Source organism: Panthera leo, chromosome B2, assembly GCF_018350215.1.
Source record: "Panthera leo isolate Ple1 chromosome B2, P.leo_Ple1_pat1.1, whole genome shotgun sequence".
NCBI classification, from domain to species: domain Eukaryota; kingdom Metazoa; phylum Chordata; class Mammalia; order Carnivora; family Felidae; genus Panthera; species Panthera leo.
The window spans coordinates 57,679,984-57,704,648 of NC_056683.1; the positions used below are offsets into that span (position 1 = coordinate 57,679,984).

Here is a 24,665-nt window from a genome sequence, read left to right on the forward strand (position 1 = left end):
TTATTTGAGAGAGAGAGACAGAGAGACAGAGCATGAGTGGGGGAGGGGCAGAGAGAGAGGGAGACACAGAATCCAAAGCAGGCTCCAAGCTCTGAGCTGCCAGTGCAGAGCCTGATGCGGGGCTCAAACTCACAAACCACGAGATCATGAATTGAACCAAAGTCGGAAGCTCAAATGATAGAGCCACCCAGGTGCTCCTATGCTTGCCTTTTTAATTTCCAATTAACTCATGCTTAATATTTGTTTTTGCTTTTAGTAAGATCATAAATTACATAATAAGCAACACTAATAACTTCACATACATCTATTAGTTTCTGCTTTTAAAAATATACTAAAAATGAAAAAAAAACATTAATGACTTGAGATGATTTTATGAAAAAAGTTGCTGGTTTTGCTCTGCAAGAAGAGTATTTGTGATATGTACAGACTGCTGGTACCCAAGGGGAAAAGATAGCATTTTAACACAAGCATGAAGTTTGCATCAGCCTGAAGCCAAAACAAATAGATACTGTTTTTTTTTTTCCCTTAACAGAAAATTTATAGGCAGAGTTGAGGGAAAAGGCCATATACATGAACGTTATCACATTCCTATTTACTATAGCTACTTCCCATGGTCCACGAGAGACCTCTCTCTCCCTATAAAAGCAGGGGTTGGCGGGGGTTGGGGGGGGGCAGTGGAGGGAGATGAGTGCTGGATGCCTTAGGGAAGATAGCAGGGACATGGCTCCCTACAACAGTTCCTACAGTTGGGGAGTATCTAACTTCCAGTACATGGTACCAGAAGGGCAGGACCAGGAAGGATGGGTAGTTGTTTATTTCCCCAAATAATAACTACTCCTTAGGAATGGTAATGCTGAAGAAGAAGTATTTTTGTTGTTTACTAGATTCAAGCTACTCTCTCCCACTACAGCTGAGAAGGGGCATGTTGTTCATCTGCCATCGTATCTTTTTCATCTCTGTCTTCTCTTCATTCTTGCTTTGTCTAAATCTAAGTGGCTTGCATTTCTATTGCAATGTATGGAGATGCCCATATTTTGGAATATAGTTCATGTTTTACAACTGCATCAAATTAAACAATTGAAGCTATTTGGGCCTGGATTTAATCACTTATCTGCTTTGATTCTTTATTTCTTTGGGGCTCTAGAAACTAGGGCATGATCCACTAGAGACAGCAGTGTGCAGAAAAAGAGAAGATTTACAATTTTCCCCCAATTACGACATTCTTCTTGCTTCTATGAGTCACACAAATCACACTGTTTCTCTCTCATTTGTCATAATTGCAGTTTGTTCATCACACTGTGTGTCTCTTAAGTGTCAACTGCAGCTTATTCTAAATGATGTACTTGTTGGCAGAAATGTTGTAGGGTTTATTCTTAAACAGTGAAATGTATACAAGAAATTAGGAAATATATCATTATTGATATAATTGAATATACTATCAAGTGTAAGATTGGCATTAGCATTTTTAGTTAGTGATTATCCTGTGCACGAACACACTGCTTTGGTTTCATTGGAACCAGATTGTGTGACTGCAGGCGAGCGGCTTATCCTCACCCAGATGAGGAAATGAGCATGTTGGTCTAGATGATCTGAAACGTATTTCCCAGCTTAGTAATTCTATTATCCTTATGACTTTTGGAGTAGACTACAATTTATTATTAATATATTATAAATGCTATCATAGTGTTGAATATTTAAGTCAACTTGTAGATGTGTGACTTCATTCATAACTAGTAATGAAGAAAAATCTAAATCACATGCTTAAAGGAAAACTGTGTAAGTTTATACAAATAGTACTATTTGTATACACCACTGGCACAACAGATTTATAAAAAATAAAATCTTAACCATAAATATTATTCTCTAGTTATCACTGAATTATTCTCCAGATTACAGGAAACAAAGCGTTCGAACAGAACATTAATCACGGTTTCTGAAGTTGTAGTCAAATGAAACACCTAGAAAGTGTTAATTTGTACAGTTATTTAGCTCTAGGGGGCACTGCCGTACCGTGTATAATGTTTGGTTTACTGACCAAGGCTTAAGCAAGATTTCATTAAGGAGTTGTGCAGGTTTCAGATACAGAAAAAGCACATAAACTATTTATAATCAATTTAAACTTTGAGAAAATTAGGTAACTGTGTAAAATATTTATATGCAGTTTTTGGAAATGAATGTTTCTTTTGTTGGTAAGAATATCTGACTTTCTGCAGCAACTAACTATGCTTGTGGATAGGGGTGTTTTTATTAACTTTTACTGTCAAGGTCTCAGGAAGGACAATATATGTTACTGTTATGGAATTATTAAAAGCATTCTGCCTTAAAATTCAAAATATAAACAAAATGGCACAGTTGGTACCCCAGATATTGTAATCTTTTAATTGGCTGTGCCATTGCTATATTCAGTTAATCTCTAATCAGAAGGCTCTGCAAAAGTATAAAAAAATCTATGACTGAAGGCATCTTTCAAAAATAAAGACCCTAAAAAACAATGACAGTTCAAAACAATCCCAATGGTAAGTAACCAAATTTATATTATTAAACTATGGGAAATGAGGACTGTCAAGGTGAGAGCCAAATACAGACGTCAAGATCAGCAGTCTCACAGATTTTAAAAGCATATTAAAAAAAAATCTTCAGAAATGAATTTTATCATTTAAACTATCATATGTGGAATATGAATACTTAACAAAAGTCTGTAAATTAAATGAAAGCCCAAATCAGGTTATGCAAGTATTTATATTGAAGACTAACAGAAATCTTCAAAACTATATATGCAATTTTAACTCACGTATCATTCACTGTTAAAGCATTAAAAAAAGCTTTTTGACATTTTCAAGACAAACAGAGTTGACTTCCAATGGCCAAAAATCTTTTAAGTTAAAACTGGAATTATATTTAGACTAAGGTAACATCTGCTCATTATCTAATACATGGACAGATCATAAATGGAATAATGCACAACCATATGAATAATTTAGATTTTTCCCATTAATTACTGTGTATATTTGGCATGACTGTCAATTTTTATTGATTACTGTAACAGCAATGTAGAATAAGGAAGGATTCAGAGGGGCCAATATAGACGATTGCTTAAGGATTTTGCACTATACCCCTGATCTAAGGTACTGACCTTGAATATGGAATAGAGGGGACATTTTAGGTATATTTAGGAGACACAGTTGATGGTACTTACTGGCTGCATAAAAGGACAGGTTTATGACAAAATGGGTTGACTGTGATTATATATGATCATGGAGGTATTGACTGAGGAGCATATTTCTATTCTGATATCTGGGCTGGCACATGAACATGTACTTCTGAAAATCAGCAACATCTAATATGAAATAAATGAGCCCATCATATATACTGGCCTCATTCAATTTATTTCAATTAGCCAACGGATGGATAACTTGAGATTGGGACTGTCCACCTATCTGTTGACTTGGACAGTAATAAACTAACAAGTATTCTTAGCTGAGATTTTGGAACAGGGTTTACCAGATACTCAAGCAGCAATTCTGCAATGGCCTCTCTTTTCCATGTCTGATGCTTCCAAATTAGAGGAAATCTTTTGTACAGTATCACAGGAGTCCAACACTTAAAGTGAAGAAAAAGCCCTAGTGAAATATAATAAAACCATTTGATACTTAGAATAGGTATTAATACTAATTTTAAAAATTGACCTACAATTAACTTGGAATCAATCTCTAGATATGTGAGTGAATGTGCCTATAGATGGACTCCAGCTGCTGGCCGTCAAGTCTTCCTTATTAAACACTGTGAGAAAGAACTAGCCACAGCACTGAATTTCTGATCCACAGAATTCTTTTTTTTTTTTTTTTTTTTTTTTTAGTTTATTTACTTTGAGAGAGAGAGAGAGAGAGAGAGAGAGAGAGGGAGAGAGGAAGTCAGTGAGAGTGCAGAAGGGACAGAGAGAGAAGTAGGCTCTGCACTGACAGGGCAGAGCTCCAACTCACAACTGTGAGATCATGACCTGAGTCAAAATCAAGAGTCAGATGCTCAGCGAACTGAGCCACCCATGGGCCCCTGGCCACAGAATTCTTAAACATAGTATGTGATTGTTTCACACCAGCATGTCTTGGGGTAAACTGCTACTAAGCCACAATGACTGGAACACCACCCTAGGTCAAGACATCATCATCTTAGGCTTGAACTATTGAGAAAACTCTCTTTCGATCCACTCCACTGACATTCAATCCATCTGCAAGTCTATTGCTTCTACATTTTTAAAAAAAAATCACAAATTCAATGACTTCTCACCATCTTCATGGTGACCAAAATAGCTTCCTTATTTCACTGTCATCTTATAGTCTGTTTTCCACACAGTAGCTAGAATCACACGCACACACGCACACACACATAGTCATGACTCTTACTGCTCAAAACTATTTTCTAGTCACCTCCATGGAAATTCAAAGTCTTTGATATGGACTATCAATTCCCCAGAAAGCTTTCTGATCTAATATTCTACCACATATTTTATTGTCTACCTCTGCTCCAGTGACAGTTTTCATATTGTTGGAATATACCAAGTTCATTCTTACTTAAGGACTTCTATATTAGCTGGTTTCTTTGCCTCACATATAACTCCCAAAATATTTGCTTCATGTGTTTTCTCAAGCACTACTTCTTCAAAGATGCCTTTCCTACCCTAACTAAAATAATTAGGTAGGCAAGGGAAGAGTCACTATTCTGTGATTCCTTATTTTACCTTTTACATATCATTTGTCTCCAACAGTTAGATCATATAATTATTCAATTATTATTTCATTGCTCATCTTCTCTACTAGAATAGTAGTTCTGCAATGTAGGAACTTCATTTAGTTCACAATGTATTCCCAGAGCCTAGAACACAATCTGACACATAGTGGTCTGAAATATTTATAGAATGAATGGACAAATGAATAAATGGATGATTAGTCTGCCTGGGGAAGCAATAACCAAAGTTTGTCATCTCTAGTCTATTAGAAGGAGCTCACAAGCTGGAATGAAATTCTAGTTCCACCTTGTAACAGCTGTATGCTTTGGATGTGCTTCTAAACTTTTATTCTCTCACTTTTCTAATCTATCAAGATAGACAAATAATAATGTTCCACATATATTATTTTAATGCAAAAGAAAATATTTAGCACTCTGTTAGCAATATAGTGGGATTTTAACAAATGTGACTTTTCTTTCACAGTTAGATCCATAGCCCATACATCTCAGTTAACCCTGGCTATATCTCAGATGTCTTAACTCTACAACTGTTAACTCAAACCCTGGAGTATTGGGAGATGACTAAGGAGAACATTACCGGCCTTGCCAAAAAGCATGAATTTTATTCTGAAGGCAATATGAAGTCGAAGGAGTTCAAACTTTAAAGGCTGAAGTATTTTAACACATTTCAAAAAGGAGAAATGAAAAAGTTAGTACAAAGTTTCCTGATTTTCATTTTGTATTAATTTTCGGCACTGGAAGTGTTTCTCCTGGAGTCAACAAATTATTGGTCACATACAAATACGGTTTGCATCAGAAAAGGTATACCAATAAAGATACTCATGTAACCATGGTTAAATGTGACAAAGGCAGTGATATTAAAACTGCAACCACTTTTAGCTGCCCTGCTTTGCATTGATATTGTGGAATCTTCAAAACAGAAAAATGTTTTGAATATGAATAGGGATTTTTGAATCGGAAAACAGAATCTTAAATCATCTGTCCATCACACTGTCAAGGTAGATTTTCTTTAACATGTTCTATGACTTGATATATATAAATATAAAAGAAATATTTTATTGTAACCACTTTATTATCTTTAGAATAAGATTTAATATATGTATTATTTTTTTAAAGAAAGGTCTACGCCCAACATGGGGCTTGAATTCACAACACTGAGATCAAGAGTCACATGCTCTACCAACTAAGCCAGCCAGGTACCCCTCATTTGACATAATTAGTAGTTCCATATTTATATAGGCGTAACTTTGATTAAATATTTTCACAGCTTGTCTTTAATGAAAGAGTTCTTTTTTATATGTTTATAATATTCATTTTTTCTATTTTCTTTATATTAACACCATCTGGTACAAAATGGGAGTATTTCCAGTGAAAAGTCTAGAAATGTTTGAAGATTGAATAGCTTATAGATAAAATGAAGACCTGAATCTTTGTTTTTTTTCAATTTTAAAATACTTGAAAAAACAATGGTTAGTGCCAAAGCTCAATGATCTAATGGAAGTTAAAACTATGTACATGAAAAGTAACACTGAAAAGCCAGACAATTTTTTTATTCTATTTGCCTTAATTAAACCACTGCCTTTAGCTACTATGCCACTGACAGCCAAAAAGGAACTACACAACTATTCTCCAGTATCAGTCAAAAAAATAATCCATGTACCATTCAGAAAGTTTTGTTCAGAAACATGTGATATGATTTTATAAATCTTTGTTCTCATAAAATAAAGCTTTACAAAATATTAAAGCTGTGCTATATTTAATACTTAGAATTTTATTATTTAAAGCTTTTATCAAAAAAACTTTTTAGCAAAGATTACTAGAATGTAAAAATGAATATGATAGATATATATATAGTATAATGACAAAGACTGAATGCTGTATATTCTTATGAACCAATGTAATAAGTGAAATGAAATCATTATTTTAGTATAGCTTAGTATATCATCAGAATACCTAGCAAGTGGATAGATAACAAGTGGATTACCTTCAGAAGTTCTGGTATTTGCAATAGAGCAATACAGCAACGTGGAGGGGACTGGCCCTTCTTAGATGTCATGAAGCAGTATGGCCACTAGCAGTGCACATAAATCTTCAAAATGTCAGCCTCCATATTTTTAATAGAAATCATGACATAATTTTAAAAAGAACATGATAACCTTGAATATCCTCCATTTCTTGAGAAAGATGTATCAGGGTTAACAATAGACTTGAAAGATACCACATTATCACAGTCGGGTTAATAGCGAACCTTTGGAATCTTCACTGCTGGTATGAAATAATCCTACTAAAAGTCCCACAGAGTCAGTGACCACACCTGGGAGGCTCAGCACGGAGTCCCAAATACTCAGCAGGACCTTTAATACAAATTTTTGAGTAACTGGATAAATGAGTAAACTGATCTGTCCCCAAATAAGAGGGATGAAGTACAAAGCATTCCTGGTAAAACAAACACTTATGAAGAACACTAGATCACAGATATATGAAATTCTGCTCCAGGAAGATTTGTGAACAATTGAAGCCCCTCCAAAGAGCCATCTCTTTCAGGTGCTTCCTAGACTAGTAACAACTGTAAAAAGAAGTAGACAGTGCTCAGATCTTTGCATTTGGCCCATTGCTCTTCTCATCCTGCAAACTTTCCTTGGATGTCTTTATTCAGTCTCATGGTTTTATCTGTTATTTTTACTTTATTATTCCTGAATTTATATTTTAAATTCATATTATCATAAGTCACAGACTCCCTTATATGTCTGTCTGCTGTACATATGTAGTCAAAAGCTTATTCACACAAAAGTTCAAATTCTCCATATCCAAAATGAAAATTTTTGTGTTAATATTTATATCAGACATTCATATGTACCATTTAAGATCTTCTTATCCTCACCTGCTTCTAGGTGAGTGAATTGGGTCACTCCTTCAAGCCAAAGATGCTGCTGAACAAATTCTTCTCCTTTCCACCCTTGGACGGACTGCCACAAGTGGCAGTCATTTATATGGCCTCTAAGAGAGTCCAGTGAGGCTGAATCATCAGTCCAATTTATTGCCAAGCAATATCCAGCTTGCTAACACATCCACATATAAGCCCTACTTCATTCTCCCTTTTCCCTCTATTGTGATTCCTGGAATTGCATTCTTTAAAAAAGTAGTAGCACATGAGGAATCCAGGCTGAGACACCATCAAAATTTGCTTCTCTTTTGGTGATAGCTGTTGATGTTATCTACTTTTACCCTGAAACTTCAGCTAAAATCCTAGGAGTCATTCTTGTCTTTTTTTTTTTTTTTTTCCTTAAGCTGCTTAAGACTCAGTAGCTAAATCTGGCCATCGTTCTTTCTAAATAATATGAACCCATCTTCTCTATTCCTGCCAACACTGACTTGTTTCAGGCACTCATTTTTTCTAGGGTTATTGAAATAGCCTCCTATCTGGTCTCCCAAGTTCCAGTCTCATGTCTTCACTTTTAGATTCCATTCTACAAGGACTGATCCAGCTGAATCCATCCAAATGCCTATCTTAACATACTCCTGATTCTCAGCAGCTCCAAGTCCTTTAACACACAAAACCTGCATTATCTGACCTGAGTTTACATTTTGAGGCTTATGTCTCATGCTTCCTGCATTGCATTTTATGCTCCAGCAACCCAATAATGACATTTAAAAACAAAACAAGACAAATTTCAGTCTCTTTATCTAGAATATTTTCCCCCATTCATGGCATTTCCTCTTTTATAAATTATACTCACCACTTCTCAAGCTGAGATAGATGACTCTCTTCTGTGCAACCCAAATTCCATTATACATTTATACATCCATTAGAAAAGTGACTCTTGTTTTTGTTTTATTTTGTTGTACCCCAACACACTGGTAGAATATGACATTCACCCACCAATTTCTCAGTATGGCAAAGATTCTATCCCCAATATGTGAAAGGTATTTCAGACTCTGGAGGGAAATCAGGTATAGCTTTTGATTCTGTTATGCCTCCTCTATGCTAGATTGGGTATTTGTCCTGTCTCCCCTCCCACACCCATTGCTTGAAAATGCACTAGACTGTCCTTCAGGAGGGATGGACTAGGCCTGTTTTGTTTATCTTTCTATCTCAATACCTACAAGAGAATAAAACCTTCAAGGGTGAATACATATTTAATGAATGAATGGATGGATGGATGGATGAATATTAAAAGGATAAACCCTGGGCATATCTGAAGTCATATCTTTCTGGGACAAAAGAGTATTCTCAGACCTGACCTTTGATTTATATAGTCCCAAATAAGCAAACAGGATTCTCTGGGGTTACCCATTATATATACCTGGTGAGTAGGCAGCAACATTGCCAGAGTCTGGAAAAAAGTTGACAGAGGCCTGATAACGGTAATCAAAGAGTTTCTTGATGGACCTGAAAAGACTGTCTACCATACCAAGCAGTACCTGTTGTAGCTGAATACCTTCTTTGGAACTGAGGGCCAGGGCAGATATCTTTCTGACTGGGACTGAGGCCAGCATAAGTGACTAAGTCATACCCTGTACCTATACCAAGTGGCTTTTTCTGTGTCTGTTGATATTTTTCCATCAATCACAGTCACTCTTATGGCAAACAAGAAAATATTTATATCATTATAACTGTCACTTTTGTTATAACTGTTCATCAATGTGTTTCCCCTCCTACTATGCTATGAATTCCTTAATGACAGTAATTCTTCTTTATTTATTTCAACATCTACAGCATAGAAGGAGTTAAAAACATTATAACATTTAGGAATAAATATGTAGGTATGGAGGAGTGGTAAGACACAAGCTGGAGGAATACAATGGAATCAGGTAAGTAAAGACATGCAAGGCTGAAAAGAAACATTCTGGCACTTTAGGTAGGATAAAAATTAGCAGTCTGTATTAGTTTGTATAATATTCACTGCTGTAAGAAATAGACCACCAAATTTCAGTGGCCTACCAAATTCATTTTTGCTCACATAGCAGTCTAATGCTGGTGTTCCTATTCAGTGGATTGAGGGGCATGATTTTTCCATACCATGACTGAGGACCTTACTATCCCTCCATCCTGTGACTCTACCATTAGGTAGGGTCTCAGAGTCCTCTGCAACCAACAAGGAAGTGAGACAAGAAAGAACATGGGAGAGAGAAATGGCAAAAGAATCATATATCTCTCATATGTTTCGGTCAGTAAGTGACATTATTCATTTCTCTTCATATTCCATTGGTGAAAACTAGTTCTGTGGTACCACCTATAGAAGAGATTGACAAACTTTTTTCTGTAAAGAGCCAGATAATAATATTTTAAGCCTTGTGGGCCATGTATTTCAGTCACAACTACTCAACTTTGTGGTTAGAGGACTGAAAGCAGCCATAGATAATATATAAATGATTGGGTGTGGCTATGTTCTAGTAAAACTTTATTTGAATTTAATTTATGAAATTTTAAGTGTCACAAAATATTATTCTTTTAAAGAAAATTTTCTAACCATTTAAAAATGTAAAAAAATCTCTATTTCTGGGCCTTGCAAGGCAGTGGGATGAACTTAGCCTATAGCTACAGTTTGCTGACCTCTGACCCAGATGCAAGGTGGCTAGAAAAGGAGGTCCCTGTCTTAGCTACCGACTTTAGAAAAAGCTCTACATTACTTTGGTTGACAGCTAGCTGTGTTCCCCCCTTAGGCTGCTCCTCTGACCACTACATAGCCATGTATGCCCTTCTCTCTCGTATAGAATATACTCAGCCCCTTCCCAAAATATAGAATGTACAATCTCATCTAGTCAACATCAATGATTTTGGGGTGACGTCCAGTCCTTATCATCAGACATGGCTGTGGCTTCTTAAAGGTCTAGAGAGCTACAAAATCAAGAGTAATTACCACCTTTAATATAAACAGGAACAGGATAATTGCACAAAATGCCCATTCCAAAAGTGAAGAATGGGAATGCACAGCAGTGACGGAAAGTAGCTAAGTCATCAATTATGACACGTTCTGCCTTGGCACGATAGAGAGTTCCTTGATTAGACTGATTGTCTTGGGAAAAAATCTCCCCACTCATTGTGTCTGACCTCTCTGGTCTTATCTGGAATGGGCTTGGACAGTATGTGCTCCTTGAGAAAGGTATAGCTTTCACATAGTGCTTTATGCTGGTATAAATTTGGAGGACCAAGAGATATTTTATATTTAGAGGGGTTTTGTTTGTTTGAAATCCAGGCTTGTGCTTTTCTTGGCAATGTATTTCCATACACATTTAGGAATCACTAATCTATTTACATTTAGTCTGTTCCATGTTAGTAACAACATGCAATGTTCTTTCCTTGTCATATCTCAAGCCAGGTTTATTTTTCTGTTGTTTTTCTTCCCTTACAACATTATCTCTCAGCTTAATGACAGCTACCTTGAGTTCATCTGAGCAATATGGCTAGAGGAGATAAAGCATCTTTTGAATTTATCTTTGCCGTATGGTTTAGTTCTTTTATTTTGCTCATATATCTTAATGAGCCTGTGTTTCTTTCAGTATTATATGTTCTTGATTATTTTGGGGGACAGGTTCTACAAACAGTCAGCTTTTCTAAAAAATTTTTTTGTAATGTTTATTTATGTTTGAGAGAGAAAGACAGACAGAGTGCAAGAGGGGGGAGGGACAGAGAAAGAAGGAGACACAGAATCCAAAGTAGGCTCCAGGGTCTGAGCTGTCAGCACAGAGCCCCATGTGGGGCTTGAACTCATGAACCACAAGATCATGACCTGAGCTGAAGTCGGACACTTAACTGATTAAGCCACCCAAGCGCCCCAACAGTCAGCTTTTCTAAACTTTAGAAGCTTTAATCATGTTAGATCCTTCAAGTCCTCCTCCCCCAGTAAAAGACAATAAATGCACTTCCAAACATCATATGCCAGAAATCAGACACTTTCCTTTAGCTCACAATTCATGGATGAGGACAGTCCTACCACAGTGCTACCACAGTGGACTTGCATCCACAGTCCTACCTAGATGCAAGACAGGGGTGGAAGGGATTGAGCAAGTTTGTTCTTGCCTGTGCAACTGTTTCTATAGGGCAATTATATATTATGAAGGGGGTGCATAAACTGTTTTGTTTGCAAAGCTAGTGGAGAATTTAACTTTTATTCTGAAAGCAATGGCAAGCATTTGGAAGGTGGCCATCCATTAATACCAAAAGCAGAGATTGCAAATAAAATATGTCTGAAGCATAGTGCAATATATAGAAGCCCTGGCACTGTGGTCTCACCTTATCAGTCTCACCACAGTTCTGAACATATGAGATAGTTTTTGTGAACCATGATTAATCATGAACACTACCATGAATTCTATTATTCCTAAATGAACAACATTTCTACTTTTCATAATAACCAAACATGTTATATATTACCATAACCTCAAATAGTAGTATTTGGAAAAGATTCATATCAAATTCTAACAGATACGTTTATATCTCTGTAAGTAAAACCCAACTACATACATTTCACTGAAAAACTAAAAATAGTTTCTTTTTCCTGAATGTTTCATTTCCCAAGTATTAAAATAGACTTTAAAATATAAATATTGATATCTTTCAATTGTCAAGGAAAGTATGCAATGCACAAAGATTTGAATGAGACAGGAATAGAATGTCAGAAATTTCTGCAGTGCAGAAAAATGAAAATACATGTTAGTTAAAAAACTTATGCCAAATAAAAAAAGTTAAATTGCAATAGAAATAAACCCAATTTATAGTGTAATAAAATCTATGAATTTCATATTTGTGCTTTTCTCAAGTGTCTCTGTGTTTATTTTTTATTTATTTTAGTGTGTTATTTTGTTCATTTTGAACTGGCAATTCAAGTAGATACTTCTTTAAAAACATGAAGGTGGTACATTTGAACTTCTCATGGAAAACATTCTTCTTCTTAGATGACTATTCTCCCAGTTGATAGGGAATGTGGTCAAACAAAAATATGTAAAGATGGCTAATTATACTAGCTACCAAAATGGAAGCATATCCTGTGTCATTGTGCTAAATGCAATGTTTATACACAATTTCATTCAGTCCTCATACTAACTCTATGATGCATTATTATTGCCCTTATTTTACAGGTAAGGAAATAGAAGTGCATAGAGGTTAAGTTACTTCACCAAGGTTATATTGATAATAAGTAGCAGAGCTGAACTTTCAAACTTGGTATTTCTGATTAACTCCTCTACCATTAAAATACACCAGCCTAAGTCAAACCCACTTCCACAAAACCAGCAGATAAATTCTCCAGTTCCTGTCTGTTGTAATAGAGCAGAAACAATCTTTTTATAGATTAAGCATATTAAACATATTTTGTGATGAACTCTGTGTAATAAGAAAAAAATATTTTAAATTACTTTTAGGGAAAGAATTGCTTTTAGTTTATGAAAAACTAGAGTAGAGCATTTAATTATGAAAGACAGGCCCCAGGGCATGGTCCAGAAGTTAAAAAAAAAAAAAAAAGCAATATTATGAGAGTTAATTGCTCTTTTTAGTATGATAGAAAAAAAAAATACATAGAGAGTGAGGGGTTAGGGATTCCAAAAATAATGAGATAAGGACAGATTCTAGGGAGGACACATAAATTCTGTTAACGTTGAGACTGAGGCCAAATGCAGATCTTTAAGAAACACCTGAGGTGGGAATGGTCAAGGGATTTCTAAGACCAAGGATGACTAATAGTCAATATTTCGTATTCTTGTATTGTTATGCTATTCTCTGATGTATCTGACTCCTTTTTTCGGAGCCCTGACTCTCAAATTCTATGTTACTATTTCTTTGGGAAAATATAGTAGGAAAAAGGACTATGTAAATCTATCATTTGAGAAAGAACAAATGATAAACAACAACAATTACAATGGCAATAGCTAACTAGTAATAATAAAGTGTGTACCAGGCATTTGACCTCATTGAGAGAGGTTTTTAAAAGTATATATGAAATCATGAATCTCTTACAGCAACACTCTATGGCCAGTATTATTGTCACTATAACCGTTTATAAATGAAGGAAGCATTAAGTCACAGAGATGATAAGTGGTACAATACATGGTTCCAGAGGTACCAGGTATCTCCTCTTTTTAGTTGATAGCTCGGAGCTTTAGAATCCGAGTGCAAGTAACATCAAAGTGTCACTTCACTTGAAAAATGGAAGTAGAAAGAATTTAACAAAAGCTATGCATTTAAACACAAGTTCCCTTGTGATCATGGGAAGGACAGAACTGACACATATGTAAGACTCAAGTCGTTTTTAGATACATCAGGAAATTAGAATTCCACAAAATTAGTTCATTCAGTTGCTAATACTTGAGGAGTGGCCAAATAATACATGTATGTCCACAAACATGAAATGAATAGCCTTACAGGTTTGTAAAGCCTAGATTGTTAAAGACTTCAATTATGCACTTATTAGCTCTATTCTATTGTATCTTTAGACACAATTACTTGGAGAATTTGTGTGTCTATTCTTTCTGATCATATTTACTAATAAACAAACTCTACCCATACAGATCAGGGATGTCTTAGTATACCCAAATCATAAGAATCCTGATATATGTAATTAGGTCCACTATGGAATTCTAGAGAAGAAAAATTTTTTTTAATTTTTTTAATGTTTGTTTATTTTTTGAGAGAGAGACAGACAGACACAGAATCCGAAGGAGGCTCCAGGCTCTGAGCTGTCAGCACAGAGCCTGACGTGGGGCTCGAACTCACGAGCTGCGAGATCATGACCTGAGCCGAAGTCGGATGCTTAACCAACTGAACCGCCCAGGCACCCCAAGAAGAAAATATTTTTAAATATTGTGAAGTAGATTTAAGATATCAAAAACATCAAAAAATACAGGATGATAAAAAGTTTGGTTATATTTAGATACAATAACGATGCATTTTATAAATTTTATTTATTATTAAGACTGTTATGATTACCTAGTTTGGATTTGAAGAGTACGGAAAAAAAAAGATCTATTTTCAGCTGTGTGTGTGTGTATGTGTGTGTGTGTGTGTGTGTGTGTGTATAGTCCTAAACTTTCAAGACAAATACAAGTTAAAAGCAAAAACAAACTAAAGTCTTTGATATACAGGGAACAAATGAAGCGGTCTGAGAAGACATACACATTTTTCAATTATACAAGTATATCATCTCTGTATTTTCCTTCAGGTAGAACTTTAGAATTTGATTAAAGTACAGCTAAAACATTTTCCATAGCATGATTTCATAAAGTAAAGTTTCCCCTATAGCCTTAATTTCAAATATTACAAGTTTAAAATACTTGACATGGTTGATCCCATCATCTTTTAAAATTTTAATATATCTTCAATGTAAATTTACATATTTAAAGTAAAGTTTAATAAATCATGTTGGGAAAACTAGATCTCCACATACAAAAGAATGAAATTGAAATCGGATCCTTATTCTATAAATAAGAATCAATTTAAAATGGATTAAGAACTTAAATGGAGGACCTGAAACTATGAAACTCCTAGAAGAAAAGATTTTCCTAGGGAAAACTCTCTGACACGGGGCTTGGCAATGATTTTTGGGGGATGACACCAAAACCTAAGGAACAAAAACAAGAAATACACAAAAGGGACTACATTAATTTTTTCTTTTTGCACAGCAAAGGAAACCATCAACAGGATTGAATGAAAGGGCAATCTATGGACTCACAGAAAATATCTGTAAACCTGTAAACTGTATATCTGAAAAGGGGTTAATATCCAAAAAATATAAGAAACTCCTTCAACTCAATAGCAAAAAGACAAACAGTCCAATTTAAAAATGGGTAAAGGAATAGACTTTTTCCAAAGAAGACATACAAATGGCCAACAGGTATATGAAAAGAAGCTCAACACCAGTAATCATCAGAAAAATGCTAATTTCAACCACAATGAGATATCACTTCATATATGTTAGGATGGCTATTTCAGGAAGGAAGGAAGGAAGGAAGGGAGGTTGGTTGGTTGGTTAAGATAACAAATGTTGCCAAGAATGTGAAGGAAAGGGAGCCCTATATACGTAAATTGGTACAGCCACCAACAGGACACAGTATGGAGTTTACTCAAAAAACTAAAAATACAATTACCATATGATTCAGCAATCATTCTTTTGGGTATATATATAAAGGAAATGAGATCAGTAACTTAAAGAGATACTGTGTTTCCACATTCATTGAAGCAATATTCACAACAGCCAAGATATGGAAACAATCGAGGTGTCCATCAATGAATGGATAAAGAAACTGTGGTATATACGAATAATAGAATATTATTCAGCCTTAAACAGGAAGGAGATCCTGCCATTTGTGACAGCATGAATGAACCTAGAAGACATAATGCTAAGTGAAATAAGCTACATGCAGAAACAAAAAAATTTGCATGATCTCACCTTTATGTAAAATCTAAAAAAGTCAAATACATAGAAGCAGAGAGTAGAATCATGGCTACCAGGTTTGGGTAGATAAAGGGTAATGGGGAAATGCTGGTTAAAGAGTACAAAATTGAAGTTATGTAGTATTAGAGTTATGTAGTTTATGTAGTTTAGAGATCTGACATACAACATGATGATCATAGTACTACTGTATTAAATACTGGAAATTTGCTATGAGAGTGTATTTCAGGTGGTCTCACCATTAGAACAAATGCTAACTATGTGAGGAGATGGATATGTTAATTGGTTTGACTGTAGTAGTTATTTCACTATGTATATGTATATTAAGCCACCAAATTATACATTTTAGATACATAACATTTTTACAAGATATTTAAAAATAATAAAACAGATTAAAAAATTATGTTTACTTATTTTTGAGACAGAGAGAAACACAGCATGAGTGGGGAGGGGCAGAGAGAAGAGGGGACAAAGAATCTGAAGCAGGCTCCAGGCTCTGAGCTGTCAGCACAGAGTTCTGCACAGGGCTTGAACCCACAAACCATGACCTGAGCTGAAGTCAGATGCTTAACCAACTGAGCCACCCAGGCACCCCAATAAAATAGATTTTAAGGATACAAATTAAATAGTAAGATCTTAAAAAATGTTATAAAGTTGACAGCTCTTTCCTAGAAGGTTTGAAATGGACAATGACACATATAATGAAAGTCATAAGGAATGAACTCATTCAAGAAGATAACAGAAATGAAAAGTGGAACCAAATAAGGAGAGAAGTGAAGCAATAATATACAGTTAAAAAGAAATAATTTAAACAATATGAATCCATCACACTGTCAGCCCAGTTTTGTTACACTCTATGTCTTAAAAATGAAGAATGTAGAAATATTTATTATTTATTTAATACTGTTGTTGTTGTTGTTGTTGTTGTTGTTGTTGTAGGTTACTGTATGGTCTATTACTGGACAGCCTGGTAAAAACTAACATTTTCTTAAGACAGCTCCCCTATGCTACTGTTCTCATCATGGGAATCAGCAACTCATGGCACAAATTAGCTTTTTGAAAAACATTACACTAAGCTGGCACTCACTAAAGGTAGTCATGTCAAGGTATATTCAAAACAGAGTCCTACACCTGTGATAAATTCAGCTTCATGCAGAAAGCCCTCCCTGCTTCAGTCTCAAATGTACAAATGTAAAATAAATATCAAACTACAATTTCAGCTCTTGTCCATAATCTGGTCTTCATATGTAAATGACAATCATGTCTCCAGGAGACCAAGAGTATATCAATCTCACAACACATTGTCATAAGACAAGTATCTGAATGGCTAAAGAACTAGAGAACATTGTAATTTACTTCATTCCTCTTGTTCCATTTTAGATTTAATTTGCCTATATTATTTCAGTGAATAAAATTATGAACTTTGGATTCCCATTACTGAGTAATCAAATTTTGTTTTTGTACTTTATTTTGGAGGTTCATATTATCCACTTGAAAATGATATAGGATGCTTATTTTGTAAAAAAAAAATAATAGTACTGATGTATTGCTACAATGTTAAAACTCTATACCTTAGTCTTTTATTAATAAAACATTTAAATCAAATATCTGCTTAAAGTAGGATTCTAGAATGCTTCCACAAATTTATAAAGGCATGATATATACTTTATAACCTACTCTTTTTTGAAAGTTAATAATGTTTGATTTAATGACACTGATGTTCTGCTGAGATGATTTGTGAATAAAGAATTAAAAGTGGAAAATAATCTGATGCTTTGTTCTTTGTTCGTGAATCATTTCCTTCTGTTTAAATACTTCTCCTCATTACACAACACATTCCTTCAAAAATAGTGATTATTTAAGAAAGAAAGGGTTCACATAATCTAGAGTATTTAATATTATATGGAGAAATATGAAAATGTGTAATAAGGGATCAGTTTGTATATAACACAGCTTCAAAAGTGCACACAAATGGTATATTGCTACAGCTATCCTTTTTTTCCTCACTAAATGGTATGCTTTCAGATCTATCCACACAGATATTGTAAATGTATTTCATTGTTTTCAACTGACTTGTAAGTAATTCCATCATATTTATCATCCCTTTAAACATCCATTTCCTTACTTTCCAATGTTTTACTATTTTTAATAAGGCTATTTTAAGTGTCATTAGGTCATATATCTGTGCTTCTCTAGGGCAAAAACCTAGGGGTGGAAAGTTGATTTAGCTGTTCTTGATGTCATACTATATGATATCTATCCATGGAGCCTGAATGATCAGTCTTTCATACCCTGGGCACAAGACACCTCATGCCTCTACTTATTAAGAACACTAGTGAAGTAAATGTAGGTATCTATTAAAATATGTAGGAAATAATATATTATATATATTATTAAGTAATATTATATATTAGTCACAGACAGGACTTTTTGATATTTTATATTGATATGTGTTGACATTTGGGATAGTTGAATAACTCAAGAAACAACATTTTCCAGTGACAGTAAAAAATTGTGCATGGGTAAAAGATCCATTCCAAATGTGAAAAAGAACAATGGATTTTAATGTAACAGAGTATAAGAGGTTCATTGATCATCAGGTTTCACATTCTACATTGCAACTAACCTTTAAGAATCTTTTACTTACCAAGTTTTGGTACGAAGAAGAATATTCCCAATTGTCTAAAAAGGTTATTAAAACACTGCTATCATTTCTAAATACATATGTATGAGGCCAGAACTTTCTTCAACTATTTCAGCAGAATAATTATTGTACAGATTGAACACAGAAACACATCTAAGTTTCCACTTGTCTTCATTAAGTCAGACAATAAAGACATCTGCAAAAAATGTGAAACACTGCCACTCTTCTCATCATTTTTAGGTTTTAATAAGTACACTTACTTTTCAAAAAATATGCTATTCTATGTTATTTATACTAACATGTAATGAACTTATTTATTTTATGAATTAAAAATAAATATATTTAAACTTCCTTAGTTTTAATTTCTAATATAGTAAATACCAATAAATATATTCCACATTAAAAAAGGCTCTTTGATGGGCACCTGGGTGACTCAGTTGGTTAAGCATCTGACTTTAGTTCAGATAGTGATTTCGCAGTTCGTGGTTCGAGCCCCACATCAGGCTCTGTGCTGACAGCTCAGAGCCTGGAGCCTGCTTTGGATTCTGTGTCTTGCTCTCTCTCTTCCCTTCCCCCACTCATGATCTGTTTCTCTCTGCCCCTCCCCCACTCATGCTCCCTCTCTCTCTCTCTCTCTAAAACAAAATAAATATTAAAAAAAAAAAAAAGGCCCTTTGTGGCCAACAAAAACAGCACTCTTTTAAGGGTGCAAAGACCAAAAAGTTTGAGAATCACTCTGTAGCGTGAATCTAAAAATAATAATAATAATAATTCATAATAAAAATTTGTGTGAAGAAATCATAATTGAATCTCGGATATTTTATACAGTAAATTTTTGAGCATCTACCATTCCAGGCCATGAAGAAATAGCAGTGGAAAAGTTCTACAGAGTCCATGCCCACAAGGAGCACACATTATGGTGACAAGAGTCATAAAAGGAACCTATGAACAAATAAATATATTCAAATAGTGTCATTCCTCATAAGAATAAAAAATAATATGGAAATAAACAGTGAGTAGGAGACATGATGGAAGGGAGGCCATTTCATTTTGGATTGTCTAGAAAGTCCTCTTAGATGAGGTCATAGTAAAGTTGAGGGCTAAATGTTGAGAAGAAGCCAGACTTGTGAATGAGGAAGGTGGGGAGAGAGAGAGGTGGGTTCTGGAAGACGGATTAGAAGATGCAATTTCCTGGGCATGGTAGCAAATTTGGCAATGAAGCTCAATGTCTCTGAGCTTTTAACAAAGAAGAGAATCCAATTTTATCTTTGTTACAACATTATAAGGCAAGGGTTATTTTTTTGATTTCACGGGTAAGACTGAGGAGGAATAGGGAACAGTTAACCTTACTTGGTGTCATACAGCCAATTACTTGCAGAATTAGGTTTTGAAAACTTCATTCTAGACCAATTTCATCTTAGGAAATGTCTGTCTTAGGAAAGGTGATCATAGCGGTGCCTGGGTGGCTCAGTTGGTTAAGTGTCCAACTTCGGCTCAGGTCATGATCTCGCAGTTCCTGAGTTCAAGCCCCGCATCGGGCTCTGTGCTGACAGCTCAGAGCCTGGAGCCTGCTTCAGATTCTGTGTCTCCCTCTCTCTCTGCCCCTCCCCTGCTCATGCTTTGTCTCTCTCTGTCTCTCAGAAATAAATAAATGTTAAAAGGAAAAAAAGGGAAAGGTGATCTTAAATGAAATCAAGTACTAGTAGGGGTTGGTGAGAGAAGCAGAGTGACTGTTCAGAGAAATTTAATAGTCTCTGTTTGCCCTAACCCTAATTATAGCCAAAATGCCTCTCATATGTCTATAGCTGTGTTGGATGTTATAGGGAGGGATAATACCATTTGCAGCATTAAATTATAGATAGTATTTAAAGAACCAATATTGCAGAATGAAGGTCAAATTAATGGCATTGAAGGGCAATAAAACAGGACTTAAATAGAAGAGAGATTGAGAAAAGTTTTAGGGCTTGCAGATAGCTGAGATTACATAGTGATTTTCTGTTGTTGTTTTTTATACTCATTCTTACAAAGAGAAGTTAAGCATGTCCTACTTTTATAAAGTTAAAAATAGAAAATTTTATCAATTGCTACATTAGCAGATGATTATATAAATTATCAAAGGAGTATATCATTTTCAATGGATTTGCTTCCTAGTAAAATCATTATTCATTTAACTATGAGTTGCAAATCATAGTATTTAACAGAGAAGCTAGAGAGCAAAGAATCTGAGAGGTAACTAATTGTTAGGAAATACTGCTCACTGCAAATCAATAACAAATTGAGACAAACTTTAAAAAATTAGAAATAAATGGTAAAATATATAAGGATTTATGAGTATTTTATTTATATTAAAATTGCTGGAACCCATCTATTGTGTATAATGTAAGATATTAAGTTTTAATTTGAGTAAAAACAAAACAAATAAAATAATCACTATGTCTACCACTATATGATAGATGCCACAAATTTATTTTAAACGTATAGCCTACAGGTGAAACACTGGGGAATGAATTAGTCTTTTACTTTCTAAAGTACTTCTTCAATTTTTGAACATACACTACCCCCCAGCCAAACTCTGAAGGACACCAATTTGCTGATATTCAAATATGTAAAGTTCTCATAGCCTTCTGTTTTTTCCCCAAAGCACACTTTATATGTATATATTCATTTGCATATTTCATCAATATCTCCTCTAGTACACCCTAAACTCCTTAAGGACAGTCATTGTGTGACTCTATTCATCTTGGACCACAGTCCACAGAAGAATTTCAATAATTCAGTTTTTTTGTGGAGTCAATGTGTTTCTGCTATTGTCAAGCAGGCTGTTCTGTGATGAAACATCCTGCCTCATCACGCTATCCTACCTAACCTGGGTGCACCTTTTCCAATGCACCACAAGGCTCCATAAATGATCCTTTTTTCGTCACCATCAGGGAAAAAAAAAATTTAACCAATTTGTACCAATGGCACGAATGCCTAATATTGTGTCAAATGTACCATCTCGTTACTTCAACTCCACCCCACCGCCCTCCACATATACAGATAGTTCTATAGCTAGAAGAAGGTTATTTGAAAGGAATGCCACAAATAATGGGAATTCAAGCACAATGACAACTTTTTGAGAATGACATTTTAAAAGAAACATTTAAGCAACCTGAACAATACACCACATGCATGACAGCATGCTTATATTTCAAATACTCCAACAGATGACATTTTCTAATCAAGACTAACTTATCATTTGTTGGTTGACACGATGTATCTTATGTAGCAGAAAGCTGAAACCCATTATAAATAAATGGTCCAATTTAATTGGGATATAGCTTAAACATTCTATAGTCTGTAAAAAAATATAGTATGTCACTATAAAGAAAACATCAAAATGAAGGAAATGTAATCTAATCCTGATTAGATGATTTCAAATAGAAATGTTACCTTTTGGTGTGGTTATTCAAACAAGTATTTGAAAAATCATTAATGGATTTTACCTGCAATTTTCAACGTGAATTTTTTTCACTGCCTTGGATGGGATGAAAGATTCCCAGTTATTGATTTCCATAACTTCTATGCAGCCAGTAAAATTCTCCAATGGCCCAGAAATCTGAGATGGAGGAAGAGAAGGAGGGAGGGGGAGAGAGAGAGAATATTTATATTATTTCTACAATATATTATTCTTGATGTAAACTGGTCAGAATGTGCATTCAGATTGGGTGGCTGATTTATTCAACATATTGGTAGAAAGTAATTTAACTCTATTCATAAATACCATTCCAGAATTTAGCATAAAAGAATACTACCTGAGTACTACCTGAGTCAAAAGTCACTTGGAATCTGTAGATATCACTCTATGAATCACATATATGAATAAAGAAAAATTTTCATTATTATAGTGAATTACAGCTGGAACATAGGAGAAAAGCTAGTATGTTCATCCTTCCCATCAGTGGATTACACTTTTGCATCTTTTGCCTATGTTCCTTCTTACTTTTTCTTTCAGACATTAGTTATCTTGCCCCACTCACAGCTATTAACACATCAAGAAAAGGTTCTCTTTCTGTTATCAAAGGAAACACAGTAAAGTGAATATTTGTGACACCCCACAGTCCTGATGCATTCTGTACAACTTTGTGTTCAGTTGTGTGGCCTATCCTCCTTAGGAATAACTTGGGCAAAAAAAGATTGCCAACAGGACCAAATCAAAAAAAAAAAAAGAAAAAGGGCATTGGAAAGCATTTGTTTTAACGAACACATATAACCTCTTAAAGATAAACAGATACATGACTTTTCATTTCATTCACCATGAACATACAATACTATTCCATTAATTATATATCTATATGAATTTACATTTATGTGAAAAAGAGAAGTTAATAAAAACTAAAAGGGGCACAGGTCAGATTTCAACAGATATGAGCATTTATTTCAGGTTCTGTATACTCTTATGCTCTTGATATTGTTAAAATTTTTAAGCTAAGATGGAACAAATTATGAGCAGGATAATTACTGAACTCATACACTTAAAACTGTCTACCTTGACTTTCGAATTAAAAAATGCACTATTTGCATTTTCAAGACTTAGTTTCTCATTAAATGTAATATTACAAAGGATGGAAGGGAGACTTTGTATTGTTTAGAAATTGTAGGGTGAATTTATTTCATCTTTTAACTTAGAGCCTTAGTTTAAAAACCTTTAAATATTTTCTTCCTCTTTCTGATGTTGGTTCAAACGTACTACAAATCCTCTCAACAAGTAACACTCTGTCAAGTGTCAAAAATGACTGGACTAGAAAACAAAACAATATTTCACACAGTAAGTTTACAATGAAGTCAGTTCATTGTAAGTAAAACAGAAATGTTTGGCTCTTACATGTTGCAGAAGGGAAAATATTCATTTGTAATTGTTAGCTTAAAGTTTTTATGGGTTTTATTAATCTTTTTGTTTTTTTAAGTTTAATTTATATTTTCATCACGGTTAGACATGGACCTGGTTTTTATTTAAGATAATGTGTACATATGCCTCCCCTGAAACATTAGAAGCTTGTGAGTTAATATACAGTTTAAAATTAAAAATTAAAAAAAATTAAATGGTCTTGGAAAAATGCTATTGATAGAAATGGTTATGAATGTTTTCCTTAGTTTAACACAGTTCAAAAATAGCATAATGTATGTGCATATTTAAATAGATATTTTCCTCTGTTCATGAAGATCCTTATTATTTATGAGGATGAAAAATATGAAGAAAGTTATAGCTTTTTAAATGAGTATGAAGCAATGAGAAATGCTCTAAAAGAAAATGATTCTATGATTACTCGGTGAGATGCTTGATAGAATTCTATAATTCAAATCACATTCACATATTATGGATTAAAAGATAAATATTAATTTATTCACCCTGGACTTTGTTAGCAAGAAAAAAAATTCACAGCCTTTAAATCTGAATGAATTCAAAATTATTTGATTTCTTCTGTATTAACAGATTCAAAATTTCCAGTTCTTCCACACATTAACCTCTGGCACTCTTGTTCAGGATGAGTTAACTGGTTTCCAAACTCTCATGTAAATCTTTTTCACTTTGAATATGGAAATTTCATTTAGCAAAAAATAAGTCAAACTTGTACCCAGAAACACCAAATCTAAATAGTAAACTGTAATCACATGGTTTTTAGACAGTTTCTAATGTTGGGAACTTTACCCCCTTGAATTTGACTAACTTATAATAATTTGGTTAGTTAGGTTTCTGGGACAGGATTTTTAAAAAGTAAAAGGGAAACACAAGATATATAATTGATACAAGTTACAATGTAACCATGTATAATAGATTCATTAAGGACAAGAAATCATGAAAAATCACCTGTATATGAGATTACAGGAATGCTGTTCTTGCATGTTATCCCCCT

At 34.3% G+C, this 24,665-nt stretch overlaps 1 protein-coding gene across 1 annotated transcript in view; it reads right to left on the reverse strand.

Annotated features, from left to right (window-relative positions):
• The window catches only part of EYS (eyes shut homolog), a 1,768,122-nt gene that overhangs the window by 492,113 nt on the left and 1,251,344 nt on the right, over positions 1–24,665 (reverse strand). Inside the window, 1 exon segment of the mRNA XM_042939126.1 lies at positions 22,257–22,369. Within this exon segment, the coding sequence (XP_042795060.1) occupies positions 22,257–22,369 (113 nt within the window).